Raw genomic sequence first — 21,552 nt, 5'->3', positions numbered from 1 at the left:
GGGCGGAGCTTGAAGCCAGATAATATGGTGGTTGAGAACAGACATAAACAATGAAATAAACATATTACTGCTGAGTTCTGACATTTTAATAACTACAGTTTAACAGTGGACATTTTATAGATGCAATTTTACTAAAAATCGGAAAAATTATTGATGTGACCAAATCCACAATTTCTGCCTGTAGTGTATTGATGTTATTCTTATGCTATAATATATATATATATATATATATATATATATATATATATATATATATATATATATATATATATATATATATATATATATATAATTTAATAATAATCTGCTGTTCTGGAGTTACTCCGGGGGTTGGGTGGGGGTCGATTTGGTGGATTGTTTTTTTTTTTATGAAACTGTCGGAGATTATCAAACGCAAGAGTCCCAAATGACTGTGACCGCTTACACAGTGCCTACCCAATGTAGTTCACTTTAATGTCCAGTAGGGGGCTATTGGGATTCAGCCATAATTCCACACTGGACGGTTTTATTTGAAAATCCGTGATCCGTGACTGTATGGGGGAGGATCATATACCAAATTAAAAATTATTTTACTAACCACAACTACTATGAACCAACATATATAGCATTAATTTGAGCTATAGGTATTTATAAAAGTAAATACGAAATGTCCATCAATAAACATCCAGCTGTATTATTCTGTTGGATGTTTTTATTTTACTGAAACAATTAAATTTAACTCTACAACCTACGGAGCTGTCACAATCAGGATCTTCTCCTATACAATCTTACACACAGGAGGGCAGAAGCTGTCATGAACAACACTCAGTTGCCACGTTAATATGTAAATCTACTCCATTGGCCCTTGGATCAAGTAATCCTACAGACAATATAGACAATACTATATACTATACTATAGACAATACTAGAAGACTTTTTTTTTTTACCTGATAAAATGGCCAGTGTGTGTAAAGTATACATTTACTAGAAAACTATATTTATACTTACAAAATTCTAAATGAATCCTACTTAGTTGTAACACAGCTATTAAAAATGTATAAAACATCTCTAGTAGAATGCAAAAAAGAAACACTCATTTACAAAAACACACAACAGGGAGGAAAAAAGAGGATTTTATATATTTATACTTATACAATACACTTATGTATAGAATATATATGTACCTGTTCACTAGGGCAGTACAAAACACACTATTAGACAGGACAGCTGCTAAAAAGCACTAAGTGACCACCACAGTATTAATAGATCCCATTTCTCCTTTGTGCAAAAGGAGACAGCTGTCTCAACTCGTGTTCACTTTGTCCCACAATTCTGAAGCATGTAAGGTATTAGCTACAGTACATCATGAGTGGCCACTTACAGCACAAGGACTTTGACATAAAGCATATTTCCTCTTGTTGACTGATTCATCCTCAAAAAAAAGAGTGTCAGTCTAGAAATGTTCTCTTCTATTCCAAATTTATTTTGAATAAGAAACACAAAAGTGACAACAAACAACATGGCACCAAAAGTGGCACTGTTCTGTTCAATCTTCATTTAGCACCTGTATGCTTTGATTATATCCATATATTCATTCATACAAAAATGATTATGCTTGTCAGTCTACAAACAAAAAAATGAGTAGAAATGTGAAATATGTGGATTATAAAAATTGCCAGCATAAGTACCATTTTTGGCATCAACTCTCCCTCTCCGTGTACCACTGTCTGTACCACAACTCTAGTCTGCCAACACATGCAGCTGTGTTTGATGGTAAACATTTCTGATCATGATTACTCTTCAGTCACCTTTAGTCCACAGTACCAGAGAAAATGACCAGCAAAAAAAAAAAAAAAAAGAAAAAAAAAACTGTTTATAATCCTAAAAATCAAACCCTGTTTCACATTAGTTTATCGTCATTTATTAATGCAATTTACACACTGCAAAGGTGTACTGTAAAGAACAGACCTTCAATACTGGTTGCCATAATGTTAGAAAGCTTCCCCTTAGGTTTAAACATTTCAGCTGTGAAAGCTCATGGTTGCAAGGATTTGAGAAAACACAACTTACTAACACCACTTCATAGCTGCCTTGTCAAAAACATCCAGAATCCTTTATAAACTTTTTTTCCTGTTAAAAGAAAAAAATACTAGTTAAATTGTCTGCTTGTTGACTTAGTTATTCTGTGAAAAATCTGCATTATTTAAACAAACGAAAGCACACCTCTGCAGGTAGGTTATACAGAAACCCAAACACGTATTTAGAGATCAAAAGAACTAGCGTTTGGGCAGGATGAGTTTTGCCAAGGCAAATATTTTCATGGAATATAAAGAGGTCTCAGAGATTTTCCTATGTTAATCAGAGTATAGTGCTCCCTGCATAATTTGATAAATATTTGCAGGAAAAAGTGTCAGGAAATGTTTGGAGACGTTCAAAAAAAAAAACACCACCACGACAGCGCCGTTAGGGAGGCTAGACCCTTTTGCATTTTGTTGGTGAGACTGAACTAACTTTCAAATGACTTGATGTGCTAAATCTGAGTTGTGCAAGACGTCCAGCTTTATACAGAAACCCTGTTCCTGCTGGCAAGGATAGACGCCAACTATAAAGAGCTATCCTGCAGCAATACCAAATGTTACATCTCAGTCGCTTACTCAATGAGGCTCACAGTTATTATATGATTAAGTCACATAGAGGTTTCATTCATTCACTCAGTCACTCACTGGTTCACTCATCCATCCCTCACACGGACACTCTTAGCCTGTGTTAACTTTCCCTACATGACATCCACAAAGAACTCGCTGGGGTTTCCCATGGCCAGGTGGAAAGACTGCCTGGAGGCTGTGAGCTCAGGTGGGACAGAAGCCAGGTCACGTGTGGGTGGAGCTCCAGGAGGTCCTCCAGGATTATTGGGTGGAGGCAGGCCTGGGTGTAGCGGCGTGCCAGCTGTTTGCGGATGAGGAGCTCCCAACGCTGGGTGTGGATGTGGGTGCTGGGGTACCATCATTACCATCATAGGGTTGTATGGAATGGGAATGCCAGGTGGGTATGGAGTGAGGTGAGGGGGCGGTGGCCGGTGATGTGAGCGCTGACTAGCATGACTGTGCTCACTCGGAGTGGCTGAGCCATGGTCCCTCCTTAGGCTACTGCGCACTGAGTATTCAGATTCACTGCCGCTGCCTGAGCGTGAGTCAGCTCCACCCCCATTGGGAGATTTGTCATCACGGGTGCTGCCAGCCACAGTGCTGCCACTCTTACTACCCCTCCTCCTCTCACCCTCACTCCGAGTGGATCCACTGCTCCGACTCCCTGTACACACGGAGGAAGTAGAAACCAGAAGTCATTAAAATGCATACATCCACACTTGTCAGTCAGGCAGTAAAGGGCTTTAAAAAGTACAAATTGTTCCTTTAAATATGCCATGAATTAAAATGCTGAAATACACTCAAACATCTGTGAATTGATAAATACATTTCTATGGCTCCAATTCAAAAAGGGTCACAGCACAATTTATCTCATCTTCCCTTCTCTAAAACAGCTGGCCAGTAATCAGCTTCTGACTGGCTGAAGGGAGTATATTGTACAAATTTGAAGCGTTTTTTGGTTGAAATAGGAGTCACCTTGTGAAAACTAGAGACAGAGTCTCTGCAGTAGATACGACTATTTGCACAGTGGGTCCACCTCTAGCATACCTGATGTGCAACTTAAGATGGCACATTGACTAACTCAAAATGGCAATTACAGTCTTATTAATTAATATGCAAGCATTAAATTATAATTGGATCATTTTCTCCAAGATATTGATTTGACCATTATCAAGAAAAAGAGCTTTGAATCATGACTGACTGACCTACCACTCTCTAGCTAGTTGAATACATCAATCAGTTTAATCATTTTAAAGCAATTAAAGTATAAGTAGCTAATGTAAGGTACCACCTGAAAAGATACTGGTAAACAGCAGTTAACACTTACACTTTACACAACTTGTTTTTTGAGGGGGGACAGAATCCCTGGTCTCCATGATTTACATGCAACTATGACCCCTGCAGTAAGTTACCATGAATGGAGAAGTGTACTCTTTTATGCACCACCCATTGCGCCAGGGGAGTCCACTTAAAAAGGAATAACTGGCATAACAAGCTATTTCAAGTGTTAATTTATTGGCTGTATGAACTTTATTATGAAATTAAGCTCACGTTAGCTGTCTTTGTTTATGTAATCACTTCTTTCACTCATGTTGGTTTGCTAGTTATATCATCAGTACAGCGATCTAGCTTAGACAGAAAAACTGCAATGAACTCCGGGCTAAGGGTCTGTTACAACAATTTACCTCGGAACAAGACAAGGCTTTGCTACAGAACTGTCATGAGATTTAGGCGAGTATTGGAAAGTGCATGCTCGTTCCTGAGGCTCAACCGTCAAACACCTCAACCATATGCTTTTATCATCAAATAACTGTTGTGGAATGTACTTATTGTAAGGAGCAATACTGAGGGTTAACTGAACTTGGAAAAATGACAGAACACTATTCCCTAAAATAATGTGTGGGTATGTAACTTATAAGTTCAGGTCCTTTCCAATTCCCTATTGGGAATGGGCAGGGTTAACAATTGTACTGCAGCCAGCCACTAGAGGGTCTCAGAAACATTTTGGCTTTACTTCTGAATGCCTGTTACAATGTTCTCTCATATATACAGTCACACAATAGAGTAGAAAATACAGATCCAGGGAAGAAGTGGTTTCTCACCCTCGCTGTGCTGGCTTCCCGTGCTGCCAGGGGCATAACTGTAGCTGGAAAGCTCATGGTACGGCGGTGGCTGGCTTGAGTAGGGGTGTGGGTATTGGTATGGGAAAGAGTGGAGCAGGGGCCATGGTGTTGCCCCTGGTAATGGGAGAGGGGCTAGTGTGTCTTGGTCTGAAGCTCCACTGGAACCATCGTTATCATTGAGAGACAGGTTGGCCATGTCTGAGAGGAGTGAGAAAGAGAAATTATATATTGATGATAGATTTAATACAACACTGTTGTATTTCACAATAAACATATTATTTAAAAGGACTGATTTAGGAAACCAAATTGTAACACTCACAGTTCTCACAGTCGCTGAAGTCTCCAAAGATGTAGTAGCACTGCTCCGAGAAAGTGATCTTATTGACAGTATGCCTAATGAAACCAGCTTTCAGGAGGTTACTGGCATATTTACGAGCCTCTCTGCGGTCCTGAAAGCCCTCTATGTGATGGTAGAGCCACTCCACCACATCTGAGCCTGCACATACCATATCATTATTATCTATTGAGCCTGTTAGATTGACCTCGCTTATCCAAACTAAGCTAATAGATTTGCTAAAGTAGTAGTAATCTAATCCAATGTAAACTAGTAATAATCTCTATTTTTATTCATATGTAAACCAATCATGTATTTGTTTTCTAATCCAGAAAACAGTCATTCCTAGTTAATTTTAAAAAAAAAGTCTCGTTCAAAACCTATTCCTTACCCAGGAAGGCATTAGGGATAGTGATCTTTAGCCACATTCTGTCTCTCACTTCTAGTCCTGACTCAGGAGAGGCCATAGCCTTTGCCACAGATGCCATATCAGAGTGAAGAGACAGGTTAAACTCATCAAAACCTATAGACAAATTACAACAAGAGTAACATGAGACACATATGTGAAAGCAATTACCCTTAAAAAAAAGGGGGGGGGGTGGTTATTGGACATAAGGCAGTGCTTGAACGTTTCTGCATAAATATGACCTAACACAACATCACATTTTCCTAGAAGACCTAAAAGTAGATAAAGAGAGCCCAATTAAACAAAGGAGAAAAAAATATTATACTTGGTCATTTATATATTGAGGAAAATTATACAATATTACATATCTGTGCGAGGCAAAAGTATGTGAACCTTTGCTTTCAGTATCTGGTGTGACCCCTTTGTGCAGCAATAAGTGTAACTAAACATTTCTGGTAACTGTTGATCAGTCCTGCCTACAGCTTGGAGGAATTTTAACCCATTCCTCAGTACAGAACAACTTAAACTCTGGGATGTTGGTGAGTTTCCTCACATGAACTGCTTGCTTCAGGTCCTTCCACAACATTTCTATTGGATTATGATCAGGACTTTGACTTGGCTGTTCCAAATATTAACTTTATTCTTCTTTAACCGTTCTTTGGTAGAACGACTCGGTCATTAGGGTTAGGGTCGTTTTCTTGCTGCATGACTCACTTTCTCTTGAGATTCAGTTCACGCACAGATGTCCTGACATTTTCCTTTAGAATTCGCTGGTATAACTCAGAATTCATTTTTCCATCAATGATGGCAAGTCGTCTTGGCCCAGATAGAGCAAAACAGCCCCAAACCATGATACTACCACCACCATGTTTCACAGATGGAATATGGTTCATATGCTGGAATGCAGTGTTTTACTTTCTCCCAACATACCGCTTCTCATTTAAACCAAAAATTCTACTTTATTTTGGTTTCATGCGTCCACAAAACATTTTTCCAACAGTCTTCTGGCTTGTCCAGTGGTCTTTAACAAACTGCAGATGGGCAGCAATGTTCTTTTGGGTGGTCTTTTTGCAACCCTGCCATGTACACCATTATTGTTCAATGTTCTGATGGTGGACTCATGAACACTGAACATGCGAGAGAGGCCTTTAGTTGCTTGGCTCCACTGTGTCCTCGTGGACTATTACACGACTTGCACTTGAAGTGATTTTTGTTGGTTGACCACTCCTGGGGACGGTAACAATGGTCTTAAATTTCCTCCATTTGTACACAATGGGTGGAGTCCAAACTCAACAGATGATTTTGTAACCTTTTCCAGCCTCATGAGTTTAACAACTCTTTTTCTGAGGTCCACAAAAATCTCCTTTGTTCATACCATGATACACTTCCACAAACGTATTGTGAAGATCAGACTCCAACTGATCCCTGTTCTTTATATAAAACTCACACCTGATTGTCATCCAACTGACTGAAAACACCTGACTCTAATTTCACCTTCAAATTAAAATGTTAATTCTAGAGGTTCACATACTTTTGCCACTCACAGATATGTAATATTGGATAATTTTTCCTCAATAAATAAATGACAGAGTATAATACTTTTCTCTCATTTGTTTAATTGGGCTCTCCTTGTCTTAGGACTCGTGTGAATATCTGATTATGTTTTAGGTCATATTTATGCAGATAAATAGAAATTTCTAAAGGTTTCACAAACTTTCAAGCACCACTGTACATAGAGAATAACTTAGCATTAAAAAATTGTTTAGAATGTCAGAGAATGAGAAGGAACATACGTTCAGTCTCAGTGACGGATGAGCTGGATGTGATTGTACTGCCTGGGTAAGGCGGGTATGCTCCCGTCATGGCTACTGAATGACTGACCCAGGCTGCAGGGTCTATAGGTCGGATAGGCTCATCTGGCAAAGAGAGGGGAAACAAGAAACCACTCACATCATGTATTATTTCTTCTTTCTGTATGTACTTCCTGTCAAGCTGATGTTCTAAGTAACAAATGCAATCAACATGCAATATAAGGTAATCTGACCCTCATAAAATCACTTAATATAATACAATGCCATTTGAAATTGAATTTGAATTGACTCACTACGTGGAAGTGTAAAGTAGCCTTGAGGTGAGGGGTCCCAGCATTTAGCCACTGTCAGAGTGATAGGTCTGAAATACATTTAGGAACACATAAGCCATGTAACGCTACACGTATTCATTTGTCTTCACACACTCACAAAAAGTAGGTGCCTTACCCTGGCTTGTGCACAATCTCCCGTAGTACCCTGACTGCATCATCATTGCTCATGTTCTCAAAATTAATATCATTCACCTGTGAAGAAAGAGTCAATTTTACACTATTAATAATAATAATAATAATAATAATAATAATAATAATATCACATAACATTAACACACAACACTTTCCAAGCTGACCAATAATAACATTTAAACTCAATAAGATCATCAATTACATTAAATACAGACATTTAAGGCAATTTATGGTCAGACTCACTGTTCATCTATAGCTATATTTTACAGGGTAGTAAATCCTGTTTCTAATATACACTCACCAAGTACTTTATTAGGAACACTATACTAATACTAAGAAGGGCCTCTGTTTGCTTTCAAAACAGCCTCACTTCTCCATAGCAAGATGTTGGAAACCGTTCTAGCACATCCCAAAGGTGTTCTGTTGGAGTCAGATCCGGTGACTGGGAAATCCACTGAAGAACATTGAACTCATTGTCATGCTCATGAAACCAATTTGAGACGACTTTTGTTTTGAGACATGGTCCATTGTCAAAGTGTGCCAAGAAAACATTCCCCACACCATTATACTACCACCTCCATGAACCTCTACAACCTTTTTATGCTTTGCACTTCTGCAACATGATTTCCTGATTAGATAATGCATGAATGTGTTGGTGTACAGGGGTTTCCTAATAAAGTGCTCAGTGAGTGCATAAAAAGGCCATATTTTTACATCATATACTGAAACCCATCCCTTTTCTATGTGTGTATACCTGAAATTCAAACCACACATTGTTGCACAATCCCATGATTTTTTTAAAACAATGAATTGATGATGGATTAGTTAACAGTCGGTAATTTTAAGTAATTTAGACTTTTAGTCACACCTACACCGGTTTTTCCAATATTTCCTGCCCCTCCTACCCTTTCTTGCCTGCACACACCCACATGCAATTTCTCGCTCACCTGAAGCAGCATGTCCCCAGGTTCAATTCGCCCATCAGCAGCCACTGCTCCTCCCTTCATTATGGAGCCAATATAGATGCCTCCATCGCCTCGCTCGTTACTCTGTCCCACAATACTGATGCCCAGGAAATTATACTTCTCTGTTAAACACAAGCATGCAAATAAACACAGAGCAGTTGGGAAAAACAGTCAAGACATTTAAGGAATTCAGATCTTTAATGTTCACAATAAGTAAGGAAGAAAATGCAACAGGGTGTGCTGTTTTAGAAAAGAAATCTATGGGAAGGTGGTGTGATGCAGCATGAGTCAAAGCGCATTAATATACACTGTTTTATAAAATACAGTCATGTGAAAAAATAAGTACACCCCATGGAAATTGTTGGATTTTTTTTTTTTTTTTTTTTTTTACATGTTTGGACAAGCAAACATTTGATCATCTTTGAAACAGTGCCCATTAATAAAGTCGATATACTTGAACAAACCCACAAGGAAAATGAACTTTTTCAATCATTTATTCAACAGACAGATCAACAGACATGATATTCTTCTGTGGAAAAAGTGAGTGCACCCTTGGTCTCAGAAGCTAGTATTGCCCCATTTAACAGAAATAACTTCTTGTAGGCGTTTTGCATAACTGTCCACCAGGCTTTCTGGAATTTTTGACCACTCTTCCATGCAATATTCTTTCAGGTGTAAGATGTTTAACGGTTTTCTTGCATGTACTATCTTTAATTCATCTGTCCAGCGCACATTACTCCAAAAGGCCTGGACTTTACAGTTCGCCAATGAGCATATAGGCAGTCTTGCAAAGCCTTTTTCCTAGCACTCCTCCCATGCAGGTCAAATTTGTGCAATCTCTTTCTGATTGTAGAAGCATGCACTTTGACACCAGCAGCTGCAAGGCCTACTAGCAGATACTGTGATGAAATGTTGGGGTTCTTGGATACTTCTTTTTGCATCAGATGGTCTGCTCTTGGGCTTATTTGCTGGGATGGCCAGTCCTGGACAAATCGGCAGCCATTTGAAGATGAATCAAATAATCTGGAGATCTTTTTAAATCCCTTGCCAGACTCATAGGCATCCACAGCCATTTTTCTGAAGGCCTTAAAGAACTCTTTAGATCTTGGCATGATGACACCACACACCTCAATAGCAAAGGGAACACCAGACACTAGATATGAAAGGGGTATAAATAGGACAGGTTCAACACCTGATTCTAATTTTATGGAATTGAAGGTGTGAATGTAGGGGTGTACTTACTTTTTCCATGTGACTGATCTGTTTATTTGTTACATTAAATTGTGAAAATTATCAAATGACACAAAGTTGAAGTTTTGTAGTAGAGTTTGTTTCAAAGAGGATCACAATGTTTGCTTGTCCAATCATGTCAAAATAGCCAACAATTTCCATGAGGTGTACCTATTGTTTTCCACATGACTGTATATACACCATAATGGATATAATATAATCCATAACCAATTTTAACTACAGCCAGATCTGCAGTTATAGAAAAAGAGTAGCTGTTATAGTAATGTAATCAACACTTTCTGACCAATCAAATTTGAGAATACAAGAGCCTGTGGTATAAGTAAAACTAGAATAATAACTACAATAATAATTTGTGCCAAGAGGAAATCCCATGAACCTGAATGCACTGAAACATACTAACCCATGTTGAGAGTGACTGTGATGATATTCAGAGACATAGTTGAGTCTGTCACACTACTGAAAGATGATGCCTGAAAGAAAGTAATAAATATAACAAGAAAACAGAAATGCAAAAACTCGGATCCATGTGTCAGATGATAAAAGCGAGCAGTACCCTCTCCAGCCTTGGAGGACGCTGTTTCCTGCGTCTGCGATGGCGCTTTAGCAGCCTCGAGGCGGTGCTCTGTTCTGTTGAACTACTAAACCTGCACACAACATTAACCTCAGCATCAGGCATACAGAGAACAGGAATCAGAAACACCACAGCATTTAAAAGTTTTACAGTTCCCTGACTCATTAGCGTCACTTTTTTAAAAAAACAACAGGGCGTGCCTCATCGTCGTTCCCCACCACGCTCCTAACCTGCTCATGGTGTCATCATCATCTGAATCACAGAAGCTAGTAGTTTCCAGTTCACTGCTCATCACTGTGGTGGCACTTTCATAACCTGCCAAGTGCCTCTCCATACGGGACTGGCCATTCATACGTGACCCTAAAGTCAATTTAAAATAAATAAAAAAACGAGACAAGGGGAAAAAGAAAAAAAAAAAAAAGAGTAAGACGTATAAAAGACTGAGATAGCTGTTTTTGACTCATATTCAGATCTACAGTTTATATCTGACAAGACGCTGGACTTCTCACCGTGCTCCATGCTCTCTCTGTGGCGAGGCCTCTCTCTCCTGAAGGACACGACAGACTCGGTCTCTGTCTGTTCATCCAGCGTCTCCACACTGCCTGCAGCGTTCGGACTGCAACACCAAGTAAACACACGCATGCATTCATTTCATGCCATGGAGTTTGCAAGTTTAAATAACATGTAGAAATTGTACAATGATCAAAGATGGTCCTAAGGCTGCAAATTATTAGCCAAACTTGTTAGTGTGTGCTTTGCAGATCCAAGTAGTTAAAGAGCACGGATCAAACAGCGATACCTGGTGATTAAAAGGAATAGCCTGGTAAATAAATAAATAAATACATTTAATTTACCCCAAATGTAGACACTCAGCCAAGACCATGTTTTGTGCTTGACATTTTCTTCTTTAGTTTTGTACTGGACATCTGAAGCCAATGTAGCTAAAAAGTCTGTCTCACCCAAAACCTTTTCCATAACTATACAACTTAAACGGAATCCACTTATTTAGTAAGGTCACAGACATTAGCAAATGTGGTTTAGTGGACAATATAACATACTGCAATCTATAAAAATACAGAAAGCTTGACCTTGTCACTGAATGCTGTAATGTCTTGAACAATTTTGTATCGTCGAAGTTTCTGAATGCGGATACTTCCAGAGTTTGAAAGCGGGAAGTTTTGCAAATGAATATAAAACAGCAAATACAGACTGAGTAAATCTCCCAAATTTTTCCTGCAATGTTTTTTAGACAAATTTGCATAACTTAAGTGTTTTTTTAAAGCCAGTTCTACCAGGATTTTGCAATCGCAGAAATGAATGGAAAAATCAAGCAAACTCCAAAATATTCTTAGGAGCTTGCAATTTTTAAAAATGACCGCAGATTTTGGCCAAGTCATGTCATGTGACGTCATCACGACGCACTTTTAGTCAAAGCCCTCTTTGATTCATGTGCGTCGAACACGTAAGCTAAAAGGTCTAATTTACCAACAAACATCACTGCGGACAAAGCGTGCAAAACAATTGTGCAATTGCATTTTCTGCCATTCAAGTAGTTTTCCGCAAAAAAAAAAAAAAAAAAAGTCACAGCAAAATCATACTTTTTTGGCCACACCAGTCACACAAAAAAACTCTGAGAAATGCTGTACGGACTGTAAAGTAAATGAGAGACATATGATTTATTAGTAACATCGTAGCTCTAATCAAAACTAAAGAAGAAAACACCAATAAGATATATGTTGAACTATTTCTTTATACCAATTGGCATGATTACATTGCTCATGATTTGGCTAATCTGCTGCTGTTGTGTCCAAGGCACAGCCCAAGCCAGTCTTATTCCCATAAGCGAGTATGTGCATATCTATTACTTGGGTATTTTACTACCATGAATACTTTGTATGTTCATTGTGAAGCTTGCTATAAAAACAGAAATACATACATCACCACACATCTGTACCTAGATCTTAAGCATTTATAGGTATTTGTTCCAACTTTGGCAAAGTTGTGCCAGCAAGTTGTGTGGGCCCATGTCCTATACAGTGGTGCATAGTTAGAATAAATACATGTAAATATTGTATTTTCATTGCACCAACTTTAAATAACACTGTTGACTGAGATCATGATGCTGTGCCAGGTACAAATCCCTGGGTCAACACTGTTCAAGTAAAAGGGTCTAAGAGAGGTTGAGAAGATGCCTACTGGAATGAGGGAGGTCTTGAGTCTCCAATGCCTCCGGTCCTCTCAGCTGGAGGAGGGGGAAGGGGAGGAGGAGGAGGTGACGGTTGAGCTCGGACCTCCACTGGAGGTGGTGCAGGTTCTGCTACAGGAACATCTGAGGAGACAAGCTGAAAAAATAAAAAGATTATTTAAACAAACTAAATATACATGAGCAATTAAAAAAAAATTTAAACAATCATATTATATTTTTATTATTTCTTAACCTAAGCTAATTTCATGTTCAAATACTAGCATATTTTCAAAAATCCTGGGGGTTGGCAGCTTATTTCATTCCCAACCTGTCAAAACACATTTGTGCTGGTTTATTAGACAGAAACACTGTAATCTACTCCACAATATGGAGATCAGTGAGAATCGCCCCTCATAAACGTATCATTTTAAAGTTCAGGTAGAGGTGGGATATTGGCCAGTAGGCTAGAAGAGAGATTTTAAAAAAAATACCATAGCAGTGAAAACATACAAAGGAAAATTATTTATTTATCTTAATACACAACACATTTCCTATCTGTTGCATGTGTGGCCTTATTTTTTTTTTTTTTAAGTTTTTTTATTTCATAGTTTTCTACAGGTTTATTTTGTTTTCCTGAACACGCCACTTAGAAACCAGAAAGCAGTATACAGACGCCTTCGAATGCATTTAACATCAACCAAAGTTCAGCGATGTGAAATGAAGGAAGTAATGGAGGTGCAATCTGTAATTATTGAGCAGGTCAAGCTTTTGCAGTTCATACTGGCTGGGATGTCATTCATGCATTGAAGCCTGAGACTCAATTTAGGTGCTTTCTCACTATGAGTAAGTAAATATATCTGATAAATTGTACTGGATACAATCAAATAACATTTCTTAACCCTGTGAAACAAGGTTGGTGCGTGTGAAGCCACTTTCTACACGACTGGTTTCAAATGAGCATTTACTAAAGTGGAGCCAGTCATAAAGTCCAGCGCTCAATCATCTCACATTTAAACACATGCAGAGTGAAAAAGATGCGAGAGAAACAACACAGCTTGTGTTCTAGAACAGCTAAAGACTTTCTGCCTCCAAGTTTTGTCGAGGGCACAAACACAACAGATTTTTCAATGTCATGATCAGCTCCTGGGAATTAATCTCACACACCTGTAAATAGTTTTTAATGAAAAGAAATAAAATAGCATGCCTTTCTGCGTGTGACTTTCTCTCACCAGTGATTAGTTCAGGTCGGTCAGCGCCCAGTGGCATTACAATACGGGGGTGTGATTACAGGAAAAATGTCAAACAGGAAACCTTTTTTTTAAATATTTATTTACTTTCACTTTGTGAACACTGACATCTTGCTGCAAGACATTTAAAGTGGAGTGGGTATATTTCTGAAATCATAGTCATATGTTTTAAAAATGTGTTGATAGATTCAACAACTGCCCTTAAACTAGTTGTTTCAAGTAATTCTGGGTGTTTTTGTTTTGTTTGTGTTTGTTTTTTGCTATGTTTTTTCCTTGCCCCAAGTACAGTCATTACTGTTTGGGCGGCTGTGGCTCAGGTGGTAGAGCGGGTTGTCCACTAATCGTAGGGTTGGCGGTTCGATTCCCGGCCCACGTGACTCCACATGCCAAAGTGTCCTTGGGCAAGACACTGAACCCCAAGTTGCTCCTGGTGGCAAGTTAGCACCTTGCATGGCAGCTCTGCTACCATTGGTGTGCCAATGTGTGTGCAAATGGGTGAATGAGACACAGTGTAAAGTGTTTTGGATAAAAGCGCTGTATAAGTGCAGACCATTTAGTATAGCTGGAAAGATATTAGGCTGGAAACGCTGCAGTATTCCTTTCAGTTGCTGTAGAATGAAATCTGATGATTGAAGCTATTTAGAATGTGCACAAGTGTTTTGTGTCCATGTTACCCTGGGCCAACCAGAAATCAGACATCAGGACTGTGTTATTTCATATACGTGCCGGAAGACACAAATTTTAAATGATCCAGACCACCCAGTTTAGCAATGTTTCAACCCCCTTCCTTCTGGCCGCAGGTATAGACTACCCATGTGCAGAAAGGCCAGCTATGGTAGGAGCTTTCTTCCTATGGCTATACGAGCGTTAAACACACAGGTAATCAGCCATTGTTATGCCATCTTATGCTCTGGCATTTGTTGTACGATCTTGACGTTTTCTTTTTGTTCCCTTCTCTCCTCTATGTCTGTGATTGTTTTTGATATTAATATGTATGGTGTTGCTGTGTTTATGGGGGTTTTTTTCCACGCACCCACGGTGGAAACAAATTTCCTCTTTGAGGACAAATAAACTATCTATCTATCTAGTTAAGTCCAAAATACAAATGAGCACCGTGTCTTAGCCAATAAAAGGAGATTATGGATTACACATTATACCCATCACTTACTAAAGTAATGGGTATAACAAAGAAAAAAGGTATAACAAATTTTCTTTCTCCTGGTCACACAGATTTGTGCACTCTTGGCATGAAGCATATGAACTATATGTAATGAAATGAAAAGATTGGGCACATGGAAAGATATTTCATTTGGCCCTCTAACTAAAGCCCAAGTGTGAACGTGAGAAATAGAACAGACAGGGCTGTAGGTCACAAATATCCAATGTCTCAGAATCTACAAAACCAAAATAAAAAAAAGCAACAACAAATAAATCAGCCTTTCAATAGCTGTCAGCATGCAAGAAATGACTTAGTTTTGCCTGAGGCTGTTAGCTCTGTTTAAAACTACTTCGCTTTACTAACTAGACTTGCAATTAAAATGATGGAAACGTTATAATTTACCTATATGTTAATCACCCACACCCCCTACTATTTACAAAAGACTGGATCAAATACATAAGATAAAGCACTTTAAAGAGTTAAAGACCTTTAAAGTCGGGGGGGGAACCACATGCACTCACCAACTCTTTTAATAGGGTTAATGGATTCAGTGCTATTGTGCACTCTCTCGCCAATGAAAATGAAATATCCTGATACTGGTATAGCGTTTCTGTCTCACTGGGATTGGTTTCATCCAAGTCTTTTGATTTTGAGAACACGCTTTTCACTGGAAGCTTCTAATGCAGGCTGGGTTTCAGTCTCCGTGTGAAAGGCAGAGACAGACACTTGGAACTCTTTAAGGTTAGACTAAGACGCTAAACAAATGTGGGTGAAATGGTGGATCTATTAGGAATGCTGCAGGTTTTCACTTAAATGGTTCAAATTTACTATAGATTTTATGTAACATGTTCCATCTCAACTCATTTACTATGAAATGCTCAGGAAAAACTAGGACGTGCTGCATAATGAAATTATTCCGCTGGTGTCTTATCACATGAAGATGGTAAACTCTCTATTAACAGTAAATGTAGTAAGGGTTTAATGGAAAAGCCCAAATACAATAGAAACACTAATGCCAAGGAAATGCAGGAAATATGATACAGCAGAGTCAGGTACATACCCAGGAAACCACTCGTCCATTAAAGCATGGCAGCTTAGCGTTGTCATCAGAAATCTCTTCCTTGACCACTCTGCAAAGAGAAGTACAGTGACTGACCAGTAAAGGACTGATAATAATGACTATTATGATGATGAGTGAGTCTGGTGGATTACTTTATGAACGTTCAGAATACTGGCCAAAACCCAATGCTGATCCATTACCCTCATCCTCACAGAAACAGCAAGCATCTTGCAAGCTTAATGATGACATTTTGAAGAAAATTTTTCTTTTGTTTGCATGCATGATCTTGTTGAGTCAGTCAAAATGAACTGCATTCAGAAAATGGGATACCTTAACAAAACAAATCAAACTGAAGCCATCGTGATCACCTGTAAGCAAAATGTATGTGGAAGAGGGTAGACAGCACTTTCCTCAGAGTGTGTTACGATGTTCTGTGAAGCCCAGCATGAGCAGCATTTCAAGAAGACGCAGCTGGCTGGCTTCACGTGTTTCAGAGTAAGTACGTTAGCCTTCACCCTCCCCTGAGGGTAGCTGTCGTATGATAGGTAAATGGAGTGGGGGTAGGGGGAGGGCGGAATTCGACAAACATCTTCAGCAATAAGCCTTTTTAGCTATTTTGCACATAACTTTGTTCATGCAATAAATAATTTATAAAAACATTTCTAGCATACAACCTTTATAACACAAAAAGGTTTCCTCTTAAGTTGTAGCTCTTATTCTGCACACACACTATTTCTTTGTTGTTTCAACAACTCGCACAGGAAGAGAGCATTCCCACAAGGATAGAAATGCCTCATCATAGGATAAAGATGATTAGTCAGAGGAGCTTTGTATTCATTTGCAGTGTCTCTTCTCACTAAGGAATAGGTTCTCAACCTATAAGAATTTTGGGCCTTTAAAATGGGGTCACCAAGAACCCCTGTTCTAAGGGGAAATCATGTCAGTACAATTCCCCTGCACAGAATAACAGAGTTACTGCTTTTACCTCTAATACGTCACCTGTCTGTACAACATTAATAAAAAATGTCTGAAAATCATCACCACCACCACCAGCACCCCCACAGAGAACGCTGTGCCTGTGTTTACATGTGCAAAAATGTCGAGGTCTATATGCATCAATAATCAGATTGCTTTTCTAAATACATGTTGAACAGTAGCAGATAGTAAACCTTCCAATCATTAGTAGTGCACCATGAAAAGGGATAACATGAAATATGATAATGTATTAGGAAAGCTTAATTAATGAAGAGAATAAATTTCTCAAATTAACATATTTAGAACATTAACATAGATTCTTACTTTGACAACTGAACATCCATTGTTTTTCTTTTTTTCCTCCATTTTCTGACCAATTGGTCATTTTACCAATTCCCACCCACCAGCCATCTCTCCCATATCCCACAACAGCCACCAACTGGGTAGGATATGGGCTAGGGTGTGCCTTCTCAGACACCTGAAGCCAGCCACAGCATCTTGTCAACCTACTGCTCATGCATCATCACAGGGCAATGTATCACTCTTGGAGGAAAGTGCCATTTCTGCGCTCTTCAGCATACATGAGCTCACTGGTTACATAAGTGACTGCTTAATTTCTCTGTGATCGACGGGGGAGAGAGTAATGCCATACCACACACCCAGAGAGCACGGATACATTTTCTCCAGAAACTCCCAGGTATGGACAGCTGTGCCATAATCAGGATTCAAACTTGTAATCTCACAATGGTAGGACAACTGCTATCCATGCTTATTCAGAAAGTTTCTCTGAAATTTGACTACTTTTCCAAACCTGCATAAGAAACCTATAATACATGCAATATGTGCACTTTTTCCACACATTCTAGTCAGTGCATGTTCCTGCTTTGTGCCCACTGTGGTCCTCAGATGGGGTCATGGTTCAGTGCAGCCCTGACCAGGATGAAGCGATATTTACTGAAGATAAATATATGAATGAATGCAAATGTGCAAATGCAGAAAATCAAAACATAATTGTTGCATTGTTGCAGCCAAAAATGCTTGATTTTGCTACGTTTTGGGGTTTGTTTTTTTTGTTTTGTGTTTTGAGTTTTTTGTGCTTTTCTTTTGACGAAATTACAATTGCACAAACATTTTTCGTACGCTCTTTCGTAGTGATGCTTGTTGGTAAATGAGACCTTTTAGCTGTACTCGTGTTCGACGCACGTGAATCGAAGAGGGCTTTGAGTGATTTGACGATGTGACTGTTGCAATGACATCACATGACGCATCTTGGCCCAAACCTGCGGAAAACCTGGGGTAATTTTGAAAAATTGCAAGCTCGTCTGAAGACTGCAGAGCTTCCTTGATTTCATATTAATTTCTGAGATCGCAAAATCCTAGAGGGACCGATTAAGACTATGGTTCCATCTACACTGGCGTTTTCTAACATTTTCCAAAAACCGCTCACTCACACTGAAACTCCTGAAAACACTTAGACTACATCCCTATATTGCGCAAAAATGTAAGAAGCTTTGGTGTCCGGCGTATATTTAAAAACGCAATCTGAAAGTTGTACAGAGTGACATTAATCTGTAACAAAGTTATCAATCTGGATAGCACAGCAACTGCAGTACAATATCGTCCACCGCCCTGTTTGTTTTGAGTTGAATGGGTCACAAAACTGCATCAAACAAGTAAAAATACACCATCGTCTTGGAATATCTCCATTTTCTCGGTCCACACTGCAATGCAAAAATGGCGTTTTCAAATGTATCCACTTGGGAGAGCGTTTTCAAAAAATGTTTCCAGTTTTTCACTGGACAGAAATGCCGTCTCCGTGTGGACGGAAGGCTAAAACATAGAGAAAAAGATGCGTTTTCAAATTTATCCGGAATAATTTAGACACAGCCTAAGTTTCCCAATCACTAACATTGATTTATGGATCATACTGGCTAGAAAGAATAAAAACCATACTGTGGGCTTTTATTCAGTAGGAGCATCAGTGTGTGAAAGCATGTGCATTGAATCCAGACATTACCGCAGTGGTATTGTGTTCAGTCTGTTGCTAATAAAATTACACCCACACACAAACAAGGATGTTTTCATGTACACATGAGGGCAGTTTAACAAACGCGTGATTGCAGTATTTAGCATGTTACTGTGTAACGTGTCATTTAAAATCAAATTCTGATGCGCTACTAATAACTTAAGAATAAACCTTTTTTTATTCTGAAAGGTAGATAAGGCTGTAGACCGTGGTGGGTGCCACATTCCTCCGAGTGCGCTGCAGCCTAATTGAATCTGCAGCAGTCTAATTCACGTAGCATGTTAGAATTCTTCCAAGCAACAATGTGGTGATTGACCATTGTTTTCTTTATATTAAAAAAAGAAGAGAAAAAAAAAGAGAGAGATAGATAATGAGCCTTATGCGGTATTGTGGAACATGCCCTACAAACTTGGACATACTGAAACACTTGAGGAAAAAAACAAAACACCACATCTCTTAATACATTACTCTGGCATTGTTATTCTCAGAGATGGGGGAGCAAATGTTACAAAAAACTGAGTGTTTTCCCAACAATGGGGAATAAAATCGTTCATAGAAAATTACATTCAATTTATCCCCTGATCTTAGTCACAAAAAGTTCTGATCACTCACACACACACAAAGCTCAGTGCACTCTAGTACACAGTGTAAATCTAGGTTACGAGATACGGTGGTGCAAAAATAGACCGAAGCACAAGAGAATGTGGGAACAGAGATATGCATCGAAGAGCGAGAGAGAGGAATGATCCTGCTCAAATCCAAGGCTACAGTGCTGGGGAAAACACATTAAGAACGAGACAAGATGAAAGTGGCAACCAGTGGCAACCATCGGCAACCATCCCCCATCCTTTCGGCACTCTCTCTCCCTCTCACATGCTCTCTCGCTCTCCCGTTCTCTGTCTCACTCTCCGTGTTGATTCTGCCCAGACGCCCAGCAAATGGCCTCTCTCCAACTCCACTACACCCCCGACACCACACACACCCCGCTCCAACCCTTCTCTACCACACACAGGCAGGCTGACAGCTGGCTCTGCGCACAGCAAATCAAAACAGCAGCATCACAGAGAACTTACTTCCCTACGTTCCCCTCCACCACCATATCACCTTACAGCCCATCTATGCATTTCTGCACTTCAACAATAACACACGTCACATACACACACACACCAGGCCCACGCTACTCGACACCACAGAGCAACCAGAGAACAACTAGAAGGAAATACAAAACTATGCTTGAAATTTAAATGCTCTAATCACTATTTCTTTACCTTTATTTAACATCTTTACTAAAGGTCCATTTATTACATATTTGTACACACACATTATATATATAACCAATATGTGCTTCAAATATATACTACTAATGTGTGTGTGTCTATATTTTTTATTTATATATTTATATATTTATATATATATATATATATATATATATATATATATATATATACACACACACACACACACACACACACACATTGATATTCCACGAAGGTTGCAGTGTGTCCCGATTTTTATCCTGGGGTTCAAAGGATGCTCACAGGTACCCTTATTGATGGTCTTACTAGTGCAGACACAGCAGTGGTCTCTTACTGAAAACCCCTGGCAAGTTGCAACATAGGTGAAGACCAATTTTACCAGATAGAGTAAGAGCAACCTGGTGGATGTTACATCAAAATTGACTATATAGGAAAGATATTCCAAAGTGTCGTTAGTAATAAGTTAATTAAGCAGCATTAAGGTTTTATCTTATGTGGAGCAAATATAATTACTTTAAACTGGGCTAATCTGATCACATTTACAGTCTATATCATCTGAGATGGAGCTGCATAGTCTAAAGTAGTCTAAAAGTAGCTTTACCACAGTACTTGTATTGTTGCTGCTCTTCTACACTGTCCATTTTTGGTCAAAGGACTGATTAAATTACCCTGAACTTCAATCATCTCTAAAGAATAAAAGTTGAACTGGTCATCCCTATGCATCACCACAAACACACTGACTATGTTTCCATGCACGTAAATATTCAGATATTAATCGAAATTTGTCAATATTCAATTTAGTCTTGAGTAATGTAAACACCACAACCCGAGCGCTCGATTCAGATTAAGACATTATTCTGATTCCCACAGCTGGAATACTCCTGTCTTAATCGGAAATCCCCTGAAAGGAGATGTATGCACATGGTCAGTCTGCAAGGAATTGTGGGAGCCGACAGATGCTGAGCTGTTTAGGCAACTCAGGCATACTTACAACAACCATGTATACAGGAATATTCCAATGCCTGTATGCATATAAACATCGTATTAATAAACTAAAGAAGTCTAGTTGCCTTTCGGACCTTGCGATAGGATACA

General features: G+C 39.0%; 1 protein-coding gene across 1 annotated transcript in view; it reads right to left on the bottom strand.

Annotated features, from left to right (window-relative positions):
• Positions 1 to 1,097: 1,097 nt before the first annotated feature.
• dvl2 (dishevelled segment polarity protein 2) overlaps positions 1,098 to 21,552 on the bottom strand; it is a 21,863-nt gene continuing 1,408 nt past the window's right edge. Inside the window, exons 2-15 of the mRNA XM_053629290.1 lie at positions 16,201 to 16,270; positions 12,746 to 12,891; positions 11,059 to 11,165; positions 10,780 to 10,909; positions 10,532 to 10,622; positions 10,379 to 10,448; positions 8,710 to 8,849; positions 7,746 to 7,822; positions 7,592 to 7,659; positions 7,281 to 7,403; positions 5,473 to 5,604; positions 5,067 to 5,243; positions 4,727 to 4,945; positions 1,098 to 3,288 (exon numbers count right to left, since the gene is read on the bottom strand). Of these exons, the coding sequence (XP_053485265.1) occupies positions 2,756 to 3,288; positions 4,727 to 4,945; positions 5,067 to 5,243; positions 5,473 to 5,604; positions 7,281 to 7,403; positions 7,592 to 7,659; positions 7,746 to 7,822; positions 8,710 to 8,849; positions 10,379 to 10,448; positions 10,532 to 10,622; positions 10,780 to 10,909; positions 11,059 to 11,165; positions 12,746 to 12,891; positions 16,201 to 16,270 (2,083 nt within the window). The 3' untranslated portion in view covers positions 1,098 to 2,755. The remainder of the gene's footprint in view (positions 3,289 to 4,726; positions 4,946 to 5,066; positions 5,244 to 5,472; positions 5,605 to 7,280; positions 7,404 to 7,591; positions 7,660 to 7,745; positions 7,823 to 8,709; positions 8,850 to 10,378; positions 10,449 to 10,531; positions 10,623 to 10,779; positions 10,910 to 11,058; positions 11,166 to 12,745; positions 12,892 to 16,200; positions 16,271 to 21,552) is intronic.

Source organism: Ictalurus furcatus, chromosome 7 (genome assembly GCF_023375685.1).
Source record: "Ictalurus furcatus strain D&B chromosome 7, Billie_1.0, whole genome shotgun sequence".
NCBI classification, from domain to species: domain Eukaryota; kingdom Metazoa; phylum Chordata; class Actinopteri; order Siluriformes; family Ictaluridae; genus Ictalurus; species Ictalurus furcatus.
The sequence above is the reverse complement of the archived record's forward strand: the minus strand, read 5'-3'. Positions and strand labels throughout refer to the sequence as shown.